The sequence below is a fragment of the Silene latifolia genome, chromosome 7, assembly GCF_048544455.1.
Source record: "Silene latifolia isolate original U9 population chromosome 7, ASM4854445v1, whole genome shotgun sequence".
NCBI lineage: Eukaryota > Viridiplantae > Streptophyta > Magnoliopsida > Caryophyllales > Caryophyllaceae > Silene > Silene latifolia.
The window spans coordinates 10,544,274-10,561,390 of record NC_133532.1 but is presented as its reverse complement, the minus strand read 5'-3'; the positions used below and the strand labels follow the sequence as shown (position 1 = coordinate 10,561,390).

Here is a 17,117-nt window from a genome sequence, read left to right as displayed (position 1 = left end):
TATAGTATTATTAGATCCCATGTATTCTTCCAAATTATGTTGATCTCTTTATTCTCTGGTGTGGTTTTATTCCTAAAAAAAACATAAGTATTAGAATTTAGAAAGGTACACGAAGTTTGACTTTCCATACCACAAAAAGTCAAAAACTGTGTGCCTCATCATAACCGTTTCTTTATTAGTATTCTACTTTTGTCGTAATATTTAACCCGTAGCAAGCTTATGACGTATATACTCGTTATAAGGGAGACTTGCTGAAAACGTTTTAAGTGTGAGGTTAGTTTTAATTTAATTGTTATTCGTTTGTAATACAGTACGTGGTTTTAAAGACATTTTAAAATCATATCAGATGAAATTTAATGATGAAAAAAGTTAACTGTCAAAAAGTTACGGGGTCTCAAAACCCTATTAATATACTTTCTCCATTCAAATAAATTCTATACGTTTACTTTATACACGTATATAAATGCTCGTTTTCTTTTGGCATATACTAAAAATTATAAAATTTTTGATATTCATAATATACTCGGTAAGACAGTTTAAACAAGATCTCACATGACTATATTTTATGTTATATATTAGAAGTTGTATCAGGAAGTATGTAGTTAAGCCGTTGTATATAAGTAGTACTCGAAAATCAAATGTGTTACTATAATCTGTTCACAATATAAAAAGTTTAGGCAATTTCAAAACTTTTCTCTTTAAAATTGTTTGAATTTCTTCAACATGAAACCATGTCCTAAACATTTTCTTTGGTTTCTTTTACTCTTGACGACCTTTATTATGTCCATATCGACTGATGACCATGCATACAACGATCTTATTTCAACTTTATGCCAGAAGACACCATACCCATCAACTTGTGAGACCGATTTACGTTCGGATCCTCGAAGCTCAAATAAACCCGACCCAAAATCCCTTACATTAATCATGATTGACATACTAAAGTTCAACTTCTCGGACTCGGCCACGCACGCCACTGAAATGACCAGTTCGACCCATGACCCGAATATGATCCGAGCTTTAAACAAGTGTATTGAGTGCTATACCTTCGTGGTGAACGTTGGTGTGAGATCGGCTGTGAATGGAATCAACGCGGGTCTCCTGAAATATGCATTGGATGCCATGGAAGATGCGGGTGGTGAAGCCGATGCTTGTAAAAGAGCGTTTCAAGGGAATGTACCACAATATTTTGTGGATCGAACCCGGGTTCTCCAAGAGATTTCTGCTATTGCTGTTGCTCTTGTTAAGACTTTAATGTGACATTTAGTTTAAAATTCTTAAAAGACTGAACAATAATTTTCGAGCTTTAGTATGAAGGTTGAATACCAAAATGCATCGAGTATTTACTCTAGAGTATTGTTCTTCCTGTTTTACAAAGGTTTTCTCGACAGTACGTAAAGCAGTAAAACTCAACCTCGTTTACTACCAAAGTTAAATTAGAACAATAGTAACTCGAATTAAAAACATCAGAAAACGAGTACAATTAAAGCTCAACATGAAAGAGGCAAAGAGAAAGAGGGCTTCATTGTAACTTCTTTACAAGTTTCTAATATAGAGTTACGTTCCCCATTTTTTTTCACGAATTGTTTCAACTCTAGTTTGTCCTAAAAAAGTTAAAACGGAACATCGAAAATAAGAAGAAAAAATAGGGAGAAAATAAAGGTTGCAAAAATTAATAAAAAATGTAAAGCTAGAAAAAAATAACACCCGCGGTATGTAAGAAAAAAATGTTAATTTGAATTTACAAGGGAGATTTTGTGTGTTTAAGTTGTATTGCCGGTAGTCGTCAAAGTAACCTATCTTCATTGTTGACATTAAGGCTCTCCAATTTCTTGATAGTAGAATCCAGATTCTGTTCATTCGACGAGATTCTGCCAGAAAAGGCACGTTGCTGCTCTGACGACATGAATGGTGAACTTCGATGTCCACTTGTAACTTTATGAAGAGTAGGTTCTGCAGTTCCAGGACGAGTGGTATCGGCATCACTCCCTGCAAATACTGCATCACGGCTGCTTGACCCAACACCACGCCTTGCTGACGTGCTTGTTCTCATCAGAGAGCTTGACATCTGCCATATAGGAAGCAAGAAACCATTTGAGAAACAAGGAAGAAAACAATCACCGGGAATAAACCAACACCACCTAGTCCACTACGGTGATGCAGAATACAACAACATTACCCCAGTGCCTCAATGGCTCCCGCAAATTGCGGGGTAAGGGGGGGTCGGATGTACGCAGCCTTACCCTTGTGTTAGAAACACGAAGAGGCTGTTTCCGAATGACCCAAGATGAAAATTGCATCGATAACTGCATCAAAGCACTGCTACTTCACAAGAGAAAGAAGCACAAGAGAAAGAAGCACAGCCACTTTAGTGAGCCACAGTGATGCAGAATATTTAGGGTAATTACCAAAAAGGCAAAAACAACTTGTCGAACCTAAAATTTGACTTAGAAACAAAACTCATCCCAAAAAGGCGTAATAGCCAAATTGTTGTAATTGAAACACAAAAAAACAAGGGTACCATACTACCAACTATTACTCGCAAATTCAGAAATGCTCCTAAGTAGGTAGGCCCGACCAAGTTGATCGGCCTGAACACCCAACGCAAATCAGCCTCATCCAGACCCGAAATAACAACCCAAAATAGACCCAATAGTGAAGAACTGAAACAACCTGAAAATGACTTGAACATGAACACTAGGCCAAACATGAGCTAACCGGTACCTAAGCCCTAAAATGACCGATAAAAGCGCATTCCAGATGTTCCAAGCCCAAAACAACCCGACTCAAATCACTCGTTAACCTGTTCTACACTCTACAGTAGTCCTTCGGAGGTAAGCAAAATCAAGTATTAAAACTTTACCATTTGATCTTTAGCTGCAGTTGAATCATTTGCAACAGGGCTTTTCTGCTTAGGCACACTCTCCATCCTCCTACGAGATGCATCCGGTAAAAGCCATCCAGACGGTCTCGCATCCTCACCCCCTACAATTTAAAAAGTAAGGTTCAAAATCAGTATTAGGTGTATCAATAAAAAATATGGATTGTGGTGACTAGTGCTAATTTAGCAGGAGCAGTTCAATTAAATGTGATCTTGTCAGCAGGGAATGTATGCCAAAACTAGTAGATTAATCAATCAGCTGAAAAATTGCATTCTAGGAGTACCTGGTTGTCGATCGTTTCCAACATGAGGCAATCCTGAGCTTGGTCCAGCAGCACCCTGAAAAGAATAGTTGATAAGTACACAAACAACCGAGTTGATGCTTAATAGTTAAACTAAGGCACAGGTGCACGGCAGTATATACTCACCATAGCACGTGGGGGTGGAGCAACAATCTGGGATTGTTGGTACTTCAGGATGGTCCAATCAAAGACATAATCAAACTGAAATCCTGAAAGAAATTATACCAAGATCAAAGGTTAATTACGCCACAAAGAAGCAAGACACTGGTTAAGAAAAAAAAAAAAAGTTCAGTACCTTCACGGATGAAAAGATCACGGAAGATTCTTTTCAAATAAGCATAATCTGGCTTGTCATCGAAACGCAATGAACGGCAATAGTGGAAGTACGATGCAAACTCTGTTGGATAACCCCGACATAAAGCCTGAAAAAGGATTGTTATTTTTCCACTTCCAATCAATCGAACAATTCAATAAATCTTTGACAGACTTGACAAACGGGTCTTTCAGGGGTTGGGTCTAGCTCAAGTACGTTTCAATTGGGTCACTTCAATGTGTCACACATTTTGAGTTGGATCTGGTCACTCGGTTTTGGGTATCTTTAGGATGTGTTGTTATCGAGACACTCGAGTAGGGCCAATTTGGGTCATTTCACGTTCAGCAGAGCTTAGGTCCAGTATGGGTCAAGTCAGTAGATTCGTGTTGTGCAATTCAGGTTAATTAGTCTAGTGTCTGGCGGCCATTCGAGCCGGGTTAGTTTGAAAGGTCTCCTCTTTGGCCTGGAAATATAGTAGATCAAAGCAAAATGACTCCCATCCAAAATGCAACGGTTGACGTAATTCTCGAAGAAATTTTTATGGTGGGTAATTCTTCAAAAGTCGTTTAACACAAGCCTATAATTGCGTACATTGCACCGCATTTATCCCACCTCTGGCAAGAACCTTTCAGGCAATGCAAAGTTGTTCAAGTACATACAATACACCAGCCCATTTCAAACATTGAAGCTAGAACAGGCTTGTGATTAGAAAACATCTTAGCGAGAACGAAATTACCTCAATAGAAGTTGAAACCTTCTTCTCACTAATCCTTTCATACTTCTGTTTCTTATTTCCAGCTTTCAATCCCTGCCACGGAAGACTGAAAGACAATGGCTCAAAACCAGTGAAACAAATAAGTTTTGAACGAAGAACTAATTACAAACTAAATATGGAACAGAAAACTCACCTTCCTCTTAAGAAATACATGAGAACATAACCTAGCGACTCTAAGTCATCTCTCCGACTTTGTTCTGTACATCAAAATTAATGACAGAATTAGAACCGGCCGTTAAAATACCCACTAGAGATTATAAGCTTTAATGAATCAGTCTACCAAAAATATAGGGACAAATATAGACCTGCAATTGCAAAAGAACATCAAGAATTTCTTAACTAAAGGGAAAGGAAATAATATTAGAAGTGGAAAATTAAAAGGTGAAAAAACATACCAATGCCTAGATGGGTGTTCATGCTTGCGTATCTAGCAGTTCCAGTCAAATTTTTGTTCTCCCTGTATCGTCGACCAAAAAGGTCAATTAATTGAACACAAAAAATTATTGCATATTTAAAACAAAATTCTATTCCTGTATCTTCATGTCGGAAGAGGGTAATAAGACTAAAGCACATTGCATAAAAAAGGAGCTTAAGTGCAAGAGCAAACTTCACTAATATGGCGTGTTGTTTAAGAGTATTTGAATGCACATACCATACACGAAAACAGCACATGCACAATTATTCGTGCAAGGCAACAAAAAGATTTAGCAAAACAAATATGTTATGTGGCCAGAAAGCGTGATGACTTGAAGGAAACCTATATGTGGGAGTAAATGACTACCTAGTTGTCTAGAAAAGGAGGTCTTGTTTTCTCCATGTAAAGGGTAGAGAGTAGAAAAAGTAAAAATTAACAAGAATATTTACTTTAACCCGCCTTGTTTACACAAACATAGCAGCTAAACAACCGGAAAGAGGACCAAACTTATATCATTGACCAAAGGCCTTAATTCTTAAACCAAAATCTGGTGGGAAGATGAAAGAAACAATCTCAAAAATATCGCCAAGATAGCAAGATAATTTCCCCAAACTTGTCACAAAATATTTCAAATATAATGAACGAAGAGTCTGAAAACCATGAGCATCAAACGGTAAATACTTGACAGAGTTACATATTGCTAACTGAAAGTCTACACGTCTGAATGTCTGATGAGATATCCCCTATTACAATTTTCCACACAAAGATTTATTTTTTCGGTATTTTTTTACTTAGTTAATCTGACCAGAAGTTCAGAAAGATATAGTTTGTTTCCAAATTCACTACACCTACAAAATTAAGACCCCAATATACTAGCATTGACTCCCAGAAATCAAAGAACAGATTGTTATGTGTAAGGTCCGTACAATATCATATCTAAGCCATTAAGCATTGCCAACAGTTTTTAACACGACACATTTGAGTATAAACCCTTCTGAAAGACTCACCTGTATGGAATATGTTGATGGGTTGTGCTGTCTCTATACTTCTTGGCTAATCCAAAGTCAATCATATAGACCTACATACGAGGTAAAAGGCATATGGCAAATTAGTAAATCAGCTGAATACCATTAAAAGAAAATCAATTCAGACAGGGCATAACCCAGCAAAAGAACTATTAAAAAGTATCGTAACCTGATTAGCACGTCTCCCCAATCCCATAAGAAAGTTGTCTGGCTTAATATCACGATGCAAGAAAGATTTGGAATGAACAAACTCAACTCGATTGATCTGACAAAAGTCGAGGTAATTAGTTTTCAAAGAACCTAAAATCAACATAGATATGATAGACAAAACATGCGAGATCACAAAAGAATCATATACCATCTGATCAGCAAGCATAAGGACAGTCTTCAACGAAAATTTCCTACTACAAAAGTTGAATAAATCTTCTAGGCTAGGCCCAAGTAAATCTATAACTAGAACATTATAGTCTCCTTCAACACCAAACCATCTTACATTTGGGATCCCAGCTGCCAAAGTTACAAATAAGAAAGAGTCAGAAATATGAGCAACAAAAAAAAGACGAAATGGGGAAAAACAGCAGTCCATAACACTGCGTTAATAAATACATAATCAACATTTCACAAATTCTTACTTCCTCCTTGCAGAATTTTATACAACTTGGACTCATACAGAAGTTGTGGATGCTTGGTTTTTACATTTTCCTGAGAATTATAAATCAAATAAAAATAATGAGTATTATAATTGCAGATATCAAAATGAAAGGGAGTACTCCCATCAACACATCAAATGAATGTCTAACGCTACATCCTACGACCTAGCATGTCTTCACTATGACTACAATGATGGCTTTTTGCAGAGCACCAACTTTCGAACACGAGTTCTAAATACCCACACAACAATAACAATACCACCAAGACAGCAACAAATACCACGAAGCTTCAAGGCTTCCGCAAATGGCGCAATAAAGGGGGTCAGAAATACATAGCTAACAGTATTCAACACAGCACCACAAAATAGGAAACAAAGCCGTTTGAACCATGATCAACCTCTCTCCCACAATGAAACAATCAATTTCAGTCACCAACTTAGATCAAATTATGGAATTTCCAAGGGAATGCTTGATGACCACGGTACGACTTGTACGGGGGAGTAATGGGACAGTTTCACATGTGAGCTCAACCAAAACCTTATTTATTCCTTATTAATTAAGGTTGGTCTCAACTCTCACATAGTCACATGAATGACCAGCTCATGTAATGTAACCGTACACGACAGCAATTTTACTGAACCGAAATTCCAAACAACAAACCCCTCCTGATAACATTAACCACACTCATAAACTCAAAAAATACTTTGGAATGCATTCGCACAAAGCGATATATAGTAATTAACCACACTCATGAACTTCCTTTCACCATCAAATCAAGGGGTAGCTAGCAAATTATATCAAATCCATAAAAACCACATTACACACCCTAAAGTGCAGGGTAAGGGGTCGAATGTACACAGCCTTAACCGTGTTTTAGCAACACGAAGAGATTGTTTCCGAATACTTCTACTTACTAAACTATTTCAAACAACAAATTAAATGCATATATATACAACAATAAGCAAGACTCACAAGCTTAATTGCTACATCTTCATTAGTCTGAATATTTGTACCTACAAAAATTCCAAATATATTAATAAAAATACCAAATTAAATATCAAAAAATTACAAATTTTAAACAAGATTAATTAAGCATATACCAAGATAGATCTCTCCAAAAGAACCACTTCCGATCTTTCTACCAAGCCTAAACTTATTCCCAACCCTAGGCTCCATACAAATCTAATCAAATCACTCCAAATTTAACAATTAACCAATCAATCAATCAACCAACCAAAAAAAACCCTAATTTTATTTCAATTAAAATTCAATAAAGTAGGGTGATTTGAAATAAAACAATCCTTAAATTGGGAAAAATGCAAACCCCATTAATTAAACAAGTAAAAGATTGAAACTTTCATCAAAAAATGAAATTTATGATGAAATTAAAAGGGGGGAAATGATGGGAATTTATTATTAAAGCTAAAAAATTGAAATGAATATTGAATTAATGAAATGGTGAAATGGGTAATTTGCAGAAATTGGAGAAAAAGGGGAAAATTTGAGGAAGAAGAAGAAGAAAAGAATGAGAAATGAGACAACGATGATGATGAAGATGTTGCGTTTATTTACAGCCTAATTTTTTATATTTTTTATTTTAAATAAAAGTTTTATATTTTTCCAATTTTGTATTTTTTGGTGTGTGTGTATATACTTATAATTTATAATTTATTCCCAATTTTATAATTATAATAATCAAAACTACCATAAAACAATTAAATCTTGAGTTTCTTGCTATGAAATAAAAAAATCTACAAGATTTTGTTATCTAACTTGTATATTTGGTAATGCCGTATAAGTTGTTTGTAAAGTTGTTTTATAGATTAGACAAACGTATTTGTAGATGTAGTATTCGTGTTGTAATTTACGACTTAAGAAAGTCGGTAAAATCGTTTTTATAAGGGTACTATGGTATTATTCCCAATTTTTGTTATGAATTTAATAATCTAATTTACCATAAACCAATAAATCTTTAGTTTCTTGCCATGAAACAAAAAAAATCTACGAGATTTTGTCATGGAACTTGTTTATTCGATAATATCTTGTGACTCGACGGTTTATCGGGTATCATGTAAATTATTCCATTATTTTTTATAAGTCGTCTTGTTTTTCATTACTTCATTTCTTCATAATCAAAGTATCAAACGACGATGCACAAACATTATTATCTAGATAAAAAATAAAAAAACCTATTTACATACATTTCTATTACATCTCTATATGTTTAAACAAATTAATTAATTAAACATGAAAAATGCCCAACAAATCCAATTACTTGAACAGCTAAGGTACAACAAACAATACCAACTTTACGCGCAATTTTTATTGACACCAACCAATTCACATTGTTTTATTTTCCTGGTCATAATTCACACGTTATCTTATTCATCATCCGACTAAATATACTCCCTCCGTCTCAAATTCTCAATCATTTGTAAGCAAATGGTTGGAACGGAGGTAATACGAAACTAACTCACAAGACGAAGGAAAAATTCAGGACGATATGATTCAGAAGCTGTACTTTTTCATTTACTCGTATATATATATGTTACATTCAATTTATCTAAACAAACTGTTGTTCGATTTAATGAATATGGGATACATGAACATTCACCCCACATTAACTCATGAAAAAATTGCTCCTATATATATATAGAACTTACAAAAGAAGAAAAAAGCCGAGGGCCACGAGACCTAAGAAAAAAGACCGAAAAAAATGATCACTTTTGTTCCGAGGAGTGGTATGTCGAACTGGCTCCTGACTGTTTCTTCTGTAATTTGGATTTCAACTGTCTGATTTTTGCCTCGACTCGTGCACTGAAACCGATCTTGGTCTTTTGCCTTGCCTTCGATTGTTCTCGGACCCACATGTGTTGGTCCTCGACGTCCTTCTTGTAGTGCTTGATTTCTTGGATGATATGATGATCCATCGGGTTGAAGGCTCGTTGGAATGCAATGTGGGCGAAATAGGGCATGGTGCAGGCGACTGTGACTAACAGGGTTGCGGCCCAAAATATGGGGGCGGGTGCTAGGGCTTCGACTAGGAGTTTATGGGCATTTCCGGAAATGGTAGAAGGCATCGCCCCGTAAATCAATAGAAAGATGTACCACATTGAGATGCTACCCCACACTAGCACGTGTTGTATCCAGGTGAAGTGGCTCATTGTGAGGGCAATCTGGCAATTGACGGCCCAAATGATGGTCGTAAACATGATGGTCCCCACCGCTGACATGTCAGCAGTCTGGCCACCAACCCGGAAGGCTTGGTCGTAGAAGAGGATGATGTTAAGGAAGAATACTATGAGAGACGTGTAGAGGCCATTTCCGATCCACCCGAGAATCCTTGGCCAGTCGAAAAACAGGTTTCGTGGTCCTTGCTGATATAGGGCTGGGAACTGAAAGGACCAGCTTTATGTGAGTATTGACATTTGAACTAAATTTGTGGAAAACAGAATTAAATTTGCCAAACGGGTCAGTCAGGCCGGTCTTGAGACGGATTTGAGTGCGCTGTTATAGATTTGTGACATTTTTGGGTTAGTTGAAGGTCATTTTGGGTTACTATTAGGTTTTGTCGAATTAGTCAGTTTAGGTCAGATCATCATTTCTGGTTCAGGTTATTCTTTACGGGTGTCAGCTAAAACTTGTGTGACAACGGGAACTACGTAATGTGTTCATGAATATGGCAGAAAATGAAAACTTGCCTCCAAACACACATCAGAAGAAACATCCTGCTCAAAGACTCCAAGCGAAATGACTGGTAGTGACGTGAGAATAACGTTGAAGGAGAGGGAGTACCAATCATCATATATTGTTTGCCCGGAAAATCCAGCAAACGTCTCGAAGTAAAAGAGGGTAAGCCCAAAAGCTATGTTCTTGTAGAAAAAGTAGCAAATCTGGACCACAGTAAATGAAGCATATATCAACAAAGCTTTATATGTTAAAAGAAAAACCACAAAATCGAAAGAGCAGATAATGTACTTGAGTTATCTAGAAGCCAAGGCCACGAGTGGCTGAGTTTGAATCCTTACCATTTGAGCTATTCTCTTATAACACCAATGTCCATGAACAAGTAAAAGCCTTTCCAGAAAACGGAATTGAGCAACTGCGAAGTCACTAGCCATCACCGCCTGCACATAGCTGGAAGCTAGGTAAGTCGCATCAATATAATATATGCATTCCAGTGGAAATACATAAAACATTATTTGTTCACATTTGACGACCTATGTTACGTACATTACCTAAAACGGGAAAAACAACTTATTTCGAAACAGAAAAAAATGCTATGCCATTATATACTCACTATGTCCCACTGTCCCAGCCAATAGTTTACGAATTCCATGCATTTCAGATTTAAACAAATTAAGGCATGGTAATTGCAAGGATGGAACAATCATGCATTTAAACCAGAGGTTTATTTGAATCAATTACGTGAGGCGCATAATGATTACTACAACAACAACATTACCCCAGTGCCTCAATGGCTCCCGCAAATTGCGGGGTAAAGGGGGTCGGATGTACGCAGCCTTACCCTTGTGTTAGCAACACAAAGAGGCTGTTTCCGAATGACCCAAGATGAAAATTGCGTCGGGAACTGCATTGAAGGACCGCTACTTCACAAAAGAAAGAAGCGCAACCACTTTAGTGAGCCATTTTGATTTATTCCATTATAATCCATAACCAAAGCGCATAATGATTACTAAGCAAGTAAAACTGTGAAACTGTTGACTAAGAAGTAAAACAAGCACAAGTGCATAATTACTCCGTTCAGCAATCAGCAGTCAGCGATATCAAAGAAGGTGACCTACCTGCATCCCCTCACATCCGCTGATGCCCACGCCAATATCAGCTTCTTGAATCATTCCAACATCATTTGCACCATCACCAATGGCCAAAGTGGTTTTCCCAGTCCCTTCTTTGACCAATCTTGTCACCTAATAAGAAATCACGTCAGATTTTTCCCTTCTTTTTTTGTTTAAGCCACGATGGTTTTTTATTGGAACAAATAACACTATCCGTATAGTAACAGTTTAAACACAAAAACATATGTGAGACAGTTTCACACATGAGGCCAACTATTAAACCCTATAATATTACGAGGAAAACATAAGGACTTGGATTTGTCTAAGACTCACTGATAGAATAATAAATATGAGTGTTATAAATTGAGGATAAATTGGGTGAGAACACATACCAGCGCCTTCTGTTTGGGAGAAACACGACAACAAATAACAGAAGCACACTCGACTGCCAGGGCCAAGAAATGGTATTTCATGTCGTCTTGCAGAGCATAGGTCAAGCATTTTCCATCAATGATCAAGGCAAACGCAGCATGAGGATCCTTTTCTAGCTTGATCATTTGAGATGCGTTGGTGATTTGTAATGAAATAGTTTCTTTGATAGCCTGTTTAGTTTTCAACACCCAAACTTTCTAGCATGAGATGTAATAATTTTTCTGTTAAGACAAATTTTATTCTTTTGTAGATAATAGGTACCTCTTGGGATTCATTATCAGTTCCTTCAATACTTGCACTCGATATACATATCTGCTTCATGCCTTGCCGAAGAAGACTGCATGAAAAGCTGTAAAAGAAAGAAACAGTATCAGCAACCAAACCTTTTGAGCGCTATCGAGACTGAAAATCAACATATTCTCCATTCTATTCAGCTGCACTTTTACAGTTGTTGAGGATCTCTCTCCCCCACGACTGAGTACAGGTTCTCATATGAGACGATTTCGTGATGAGATTAGCACGAGACCACTAGAAGTGACACTCATATAACTTAATAGCATCTCTTTTTATAGTTAGTGACCCTCTTATATATTATCAGTGATCATTGACAAATGGACATACGCGTAACATTTTTAATCTTCCAGTACGATGGTCATATAAGTGACATAGTGGATGATAAAGGAGGAGAGAGAGCACAGGACAAAAAATCGGGAGTCTCGGGTTTTTACCCAATGTTAATAGCAGTTTCCATTTTATCTCCAGTGAGAACCCAGAGCTTGAGACCAGCTTGAGCAAGTTTATCAATGCATTCAGGCACCCCCTTCTGCAGTTTGTCTTCAACAGCAGTTGCACCAACAAGAATTAAATCTTTCTCCATAAGTTCTGACACCCGTTCCAAATTTGCATCTCTATCAGCCCCGATAGTGCTCTTTGCTTTCTGAAATTCGGTGTTCCATGCAGTATATTCAGATTCTTCAAGTGGTTTATAAGCCAGAGCTAATGTACGCAGCCCATTGTCTCCATATTCATTCAAATGCCTAGTGGTGGCTTCTAGATAAGTCTTTCCATCTTTTGCTAGGCGGTCAAAAATGATGCTGCATAACAACAGATTTAAGAAGAATTAAAATAATACGAGATCAACCTCCAAAATCAGAGTATGAAGGCTGGGGAACAACCAGTGACACCTGTCAGGGCTGTCACCTGACACCCAAATGCATTACTTCCTCCTATGCACCGAAGAATTACAATAAGTTGATAAATGTAAAATAATAGTAGGAGTCATAGACCGTCAATGAAAAATACATGATATCGTCAAATGCTTTGGACTTGAGTCGGCTAAGAAAAAGATATACAACCATGACATGAACGACGTTCAGTGAATATATGAGTCACACTCCTTTAGGTTTTTTAAATCCTGGGCTGGTTTCCAGTATCAGAAAAAAAGTTTTTACTGTTTCTCAAAGCTAAGTAGGAGTAAGTCAGAATAAATCAAACATACAAACCTGTCAGCACCTTTACAGAAAAGGAGTAGTTGCCCATCTTCATCACGCACAATTACAGACATGCGCTTCCTTTTGCTTGTAAAATCCAGAAGATTAAGAATTTTGTACTCCCTGTAAAGTTCGTCAAGGAGGAGGCGTTAATTATTTTGTATGTATCAAGCAAGGACAAAACTTATATGTACGAGTAACACAATTTCACCTTTCAACAGGCTGACTAGAGTTGGGATATTTTTCCTGAACAACAACAGTTGATTGAGTTCTTTTACAGAATTCAAAACCAAATTCTCGAGCAGCAGCCAAAAAAGCATTTTCATCAGGGGACTCTGCCTCATAGGCATAAGAGCCGGTCTGCTCATTCAGTTCAGGGATTGCTGTGTGACAAACTGCAAGAACGCGGAAAAACAGTAGCATGGTTTCCCTATTAGGCTCATTAAGCCAATTGCCACCCAAAAGTCGGTCATCCTCAAAGCCAAAGCCTTTAATCGCAGGCTTTTGATTCGTCTCATCTGTTGAAGTTATCACGGTTTCTAGTTCTATTTCTCCTTCCTGCTCCTCCAGGTCCTGAGCCATCTGTTTAGCTGCAGCAAGTTCGACTTCACTAGAGCGGGTCCCATACGCTACACCGGCAATAGAACACTTGAGAAAATCCATCTGATTACAAGTCAAAGTCCCGGTTTTATCTGAAAGAATTGTTTCGACTTGCCCCAACTCCTCGTTTAAATTTGATGTTCTTGCTTGGGCCGGTGTGCCCGACTCCTCATCATACATGTGAATATCCTGATCAATAAAGATGGCTTGCAAAAACTTCACAAACTCAATGGATACATATAGTGAGATTGGGATCAAATACCCATACAATATTAGGGCAGTGACGAGATGAAAAAGACCCGATAATTCCGGCCTACGAGGATCGTAGAGACCCTTTGAGTCCGGAGCTCTTAAGTACCACCAGTTTGGCATGTCATACTTAGTCGTCACAGAGAAGCCAACTGAGCTTATTAAAGAGATCAATACAAGCACGGAGAAGAGAATATATATGATGTGGTCCATCTTCTTTTCTATCTGACTTCTTTTTGAAGGAGACTCGGTCGAATTTTGCATCACTTTACTGTCATGTCCAGTAAATATTACCACTCCATAAACATAAGCCGTGTTTCTGAGCTTTGAGTCCCTTAGAAGAATCTGGCTTGGATCAATGGGAAATATCTCACGCTCGTACTCCAAGTTGCCAACGAATGTGTAAAGGTTAGGATTAGGGTCTTCGCATCTAATTATCCCCTTAAAACCCTTAAATGTGGCATCATCATCTAATGGTAGAGTTACTTCCATAGCTCGTTTTACTTTCAAATTCGTCTCACCATCTAAGTTCATGGTCTCGACATAGCAAATACCATCTTCATAGCTTGATGACAGCAACAGTAAATCTGCAGGGAAAAACTCGTCTTTTTTTACTTTTATCACATCTCCAACACAAAGCCTTTGCCATGTCCTATCTCCAAACACACCATCTCCTCCGTGAACACTAACTTTACGATTATTTACCTTCATATCTTGTATAAACCTACGCCAATCTTCTATCGCTTCCTTGGCCATTGTAAGCCCAACCACGATGGTCAAAGGAGCAATCATACTAACATACCCAAAGGGGGATACTGATGTGACTGATAAACATGCTGCCAGAAGAAAATACATGTTGGCTGCACGACGAAATTGTTCAAACAGACCTTTAGGAAGAAATGTAATGAAATGGTATTTAGTAGTCGATATATTATTAGTCCTATATTTAAGAGGCTTTCTACGATGAAGATCAGATTGATTACAATGTACAATTCGAGAAAACCCAGGACCATCTGGCAAAGTACATGGTTCCTCGGATTCAGATACACTGGGACGGAGACAAGCAAATGTATAGAGATTACTCCTCCGAATCTTCGCCCTAATTCTTCCCCGAGCCATCTCTTAAAATTGTGTAGCTCAAACAACTCTCAATAGAGACCTTAACCAAAGCAAAATCATATCCCCAAAACTGAAAACTTCCCTTTACTTTCAAGTCAAATTTCCAAGATACCTTCACAGCTCAATTTTGTATTCACTGATACAAACAATTTCCTACAAAATCAATCAGACAAGAAAATAACCCAAAATCACACTTGATACTATTCATTTAAAACTAAAAATACCTTCAAATTTACAGTTAACATTTAACAATGAAAAAGTTGTCCTCCATAACTCCAAACAAGTTCGTCTCTCTTGAGACAGACATATCCGTCTTAATACTATTAAAATGGGTCAAATAGCGCCCCCACTTAGATAGATGAGACAAAATTTATTTTATTTTTTGATAATTCCTAGAGCTAGACATCTTACTTTTGTCTCATATATCCTATTCGACCCGTTTTAAGCCTAAGACAGATAGTGAACCCCAAAAAAATCATGACCTTTATCAATCAAGAATTATAAAATTCATAGCAAAAATTTACAAATCAATCAATTAATCTTATTTCATCCTAGAAAATACCCAATTAATCAATACAAAAAAAGAGGATATAAATCATTCATCATACATTGTCAAATTATAACATGATCATGCATTTACACATAAAAATTCAAAATTTCATATTACATGCAATCAAATTCCAATTACTAAAATTCGTAAAACAAACAGAATAAATTAACAATCTTCACAATTCTTAGCTCAAATTCATCCTAAAATAACAATCATTTCACAAAAACAAATCATACCCAGATGAAAAAACACAATGATTAATAAAATAAAAAAATACCCACAAAAAAAATTAAAAAAAATGAAAATGGGTATACCTGAGATAATCAAAATGCTGAAAAAACAACCTTAAAATCAAAATTAAACAAAAACCCAGGTGTTAAAATGATGAGATCTTAATAGAAAAAGACAGCTTTTTTTATGTAAAAAAAAATGTAAATTGTATGTATGTTTGTTAGAGAGAGAGGGAAAGAAGGAAGAACAAAGAGAATGTGAAGAAATGAAACAACATAAAATTGGGAAAGAGAGAGAAAACAGGGTTTAAGTTCCAATGTCTTCTCATTTCGGAAAAACTTCGAACCAATTACCAGTTTTTTGCGGGACTTTTTTTTTATGTTTTTTTATTGATTAAAATACTTTAAAAATATTTATAGTAATATTTTATTTCCCTCTTCATATATTCTATTCTATTAAAAAAAAATGGAGTTCTCTTTATATGAGAGGTCTAATATGCAAATGTTAACTAATTTAGTCAAATTTTTGCAAAACTTTTTTTTAAGTATATTTTATTTTATTAATATATATGTAAATGATATTTTGAGGTCTACCTATTTTACTTTTGTATACTATTCACAATTGTGTATTTAAATACGATTTTCTCTCGATTCGTAAGTAAAAATATATTCATGTGGGATCTTGTTTGATTCGTCTTTATGAGTACATTAAAAATATCTAACTTTTATAATTTTTGCAAATACGTAGCTAACGATATTTAGCGTGTAAAACACGCGTTGGCAAACGTGAAAAAAGAAAGTGGTAGAGTGGAGTTGAATGGAGGAAGTATATGGGAGGTCTAAGACTGGGGTTCATTACCTTTCGGATTTAATTTTGGGTTAATCGGGCTGTTGTAGATTAACTTGAAAAGTAAAAGGTTAATGATTGAAAATGAGATAAAAAAGAAATGGAGATGATCCTCTTCCGAATTTAGCATGGGATTGTTATATACTAATGTCAACTAATTCAATTGGCAAAATCATAAAAGATGATGTTCATGATTTTGTGTTCAAATTCCGTTAGCATCAAATTTGTCCGTCTAAAATAAAATTTTGTACTCTTAATAAAGGTTTATTTATTAGTAAGGGTGTTTAAAAGCAGTTAATGTATTATACAACTGGTTGTATATACAACTTATTCATTGTAGTTGAGCTTTATTATAAAGTTATCGAGTTTTACTAACAAAATTATCGAGCTATGATGCATAGTTATTAAGCTTAACAGAATAATTAGTAAGCTCAATAACT

General features: G+C 36.3%; 2 protein-coding genes across 3 annotated transcripts; both read right to left on the bottom strand.

The window, feature by feature from the left end:
• Nucleotides 1-1,503: 1,503 nt before the first annotated feature.
• LOC141591688 (casein kinase 1-like protein 2) lies at nucleotides 1,504-8,140 on the bottom strand. The gene is made up of 14 exons (XM_074412105.1): nucleotides 7,462-8,140; nucleotides 7,334-7,374; nucleotides 6,344-6,413; nucleotides 6,070-6,218; nucleotides 5,881-5,976; nucleotides 5,694-5,764; nucleotides 4,667-4,728; nucleotides 4,405-4,468; nucleotides 4,233-4,317; nucleotides 3,479-3,605; nucleotides 3,310-3,392; nucleotides 3,166-3,220; nucleotides 2,864-2,985; nucleotides 1,504-2,068 (listed from the first exon to the last, which is right to left on the bottom strand). Exons 1-14 carry the CDS (start codon nucleotides 7,535-7,537, stop codon nucleotides 1,787-1,789), a joined length of 1,383 nt encoding a protein of 460 aa, XP_074268206.1. The 5' UTR covers nucleotides 7,538-8,140; the 3' UTR covers nucleotides 1,504-1,786.
• Nucleotides 8,141-8,865: 725 nt separating this feature from the next.
• On the bottom strand, nucleotides 8,866-16,198 carry LOC141591693 (putative phospholipid-transporting ATPase 4). 2 transcript variants are annotated; one of them, XM_074412113.1, is made up of 10 exons: nucleotides 15,915-16,198; nucleotides 13,294-15,203; nucleotides 13,095-13,205; nucleotides 12,321-12,686; nucleotides 11,854-11,941; nucleotides 11,553-11,762; nucleotides 11,167-11,292; nucleotides 10,390-10,488; nucleotides 10,063-10,254; nucleotides 8,866-9,756 (listed from the first exon to the last, which is right to left on the bottom strand). In XM_074412113.1, the coding sequence occupies exons 2-10, from the start codon at nucleotides 15,048-15,050 to the stop codon at nucleotides 9,082-9,084; spliced, it is 3,624 nt and encodes a 1,207-aa protein (XP_074268214.1). In that variant the 5' UTR covers nucleotides 15,051-15,203; nucleotides 15,915-16,198; the 3' UTR covers nucleotides 8,866-9,081. The 2 variants fall into 2 exon arrangements, with proteins under 2 accessions (XP_074268214.1, XP_074268213.1); XM_074412112.1 differs by having other exon boundaries at nucleotides 11,553-11,789; nucleotides 15,915-16,162.
• Nucleotides 16,199-17,117: the final 919 nt, after the last annotated feature.

Excerpts from the sequence above, each read along its gene's own strand:
- LOC141591693 (XM_074412112.1), bottom strand. The coding sequence starts at position 15,050 with ATGGCTCGGGGAAGAATTAGGGCGAAGATTCGGAGGAGTAATCTCTAT. Across the intron at positions 10,489-11,166 it reads GCGGATGTGAGGGGATGCAG|GCGGTGATGGCTAGTGACTT; the intron begins GTAGGTCACCTT and ends AGCTATGTGCAG. Across the intron at positions 10,255-10,389 it reads ATAAGAGAATAGCTCAAATG|ATTTGCTACTTTTTCTACAA; the intron begins GTAAGGATTCAA and ends ACTGTGGTCCAG.
- LOC141591688 (XM_074412105.1), bottom strand. The coding sequence starts at position 7,537 with ATGGAGCCTAGGGTTGGGAATAAGTTTAGGCTTGGTAGAAAGATCGGA. Across the intron at positions 6,219-6,343 it reads TAAAATTCTGCAAGGAGGAA|CTGGGATCCCAAATGTAAGA; the intron begins GTAAGAATTTGT and ends TAACTTTGGCAG. Across the intron at positions 4,729-5,693 it reads CATCAACATATTCCATACAG|GGAGAACAAAAATTTGACTG; the intron begins GTGAGTCTTTCA and ends TCGACGATACAG.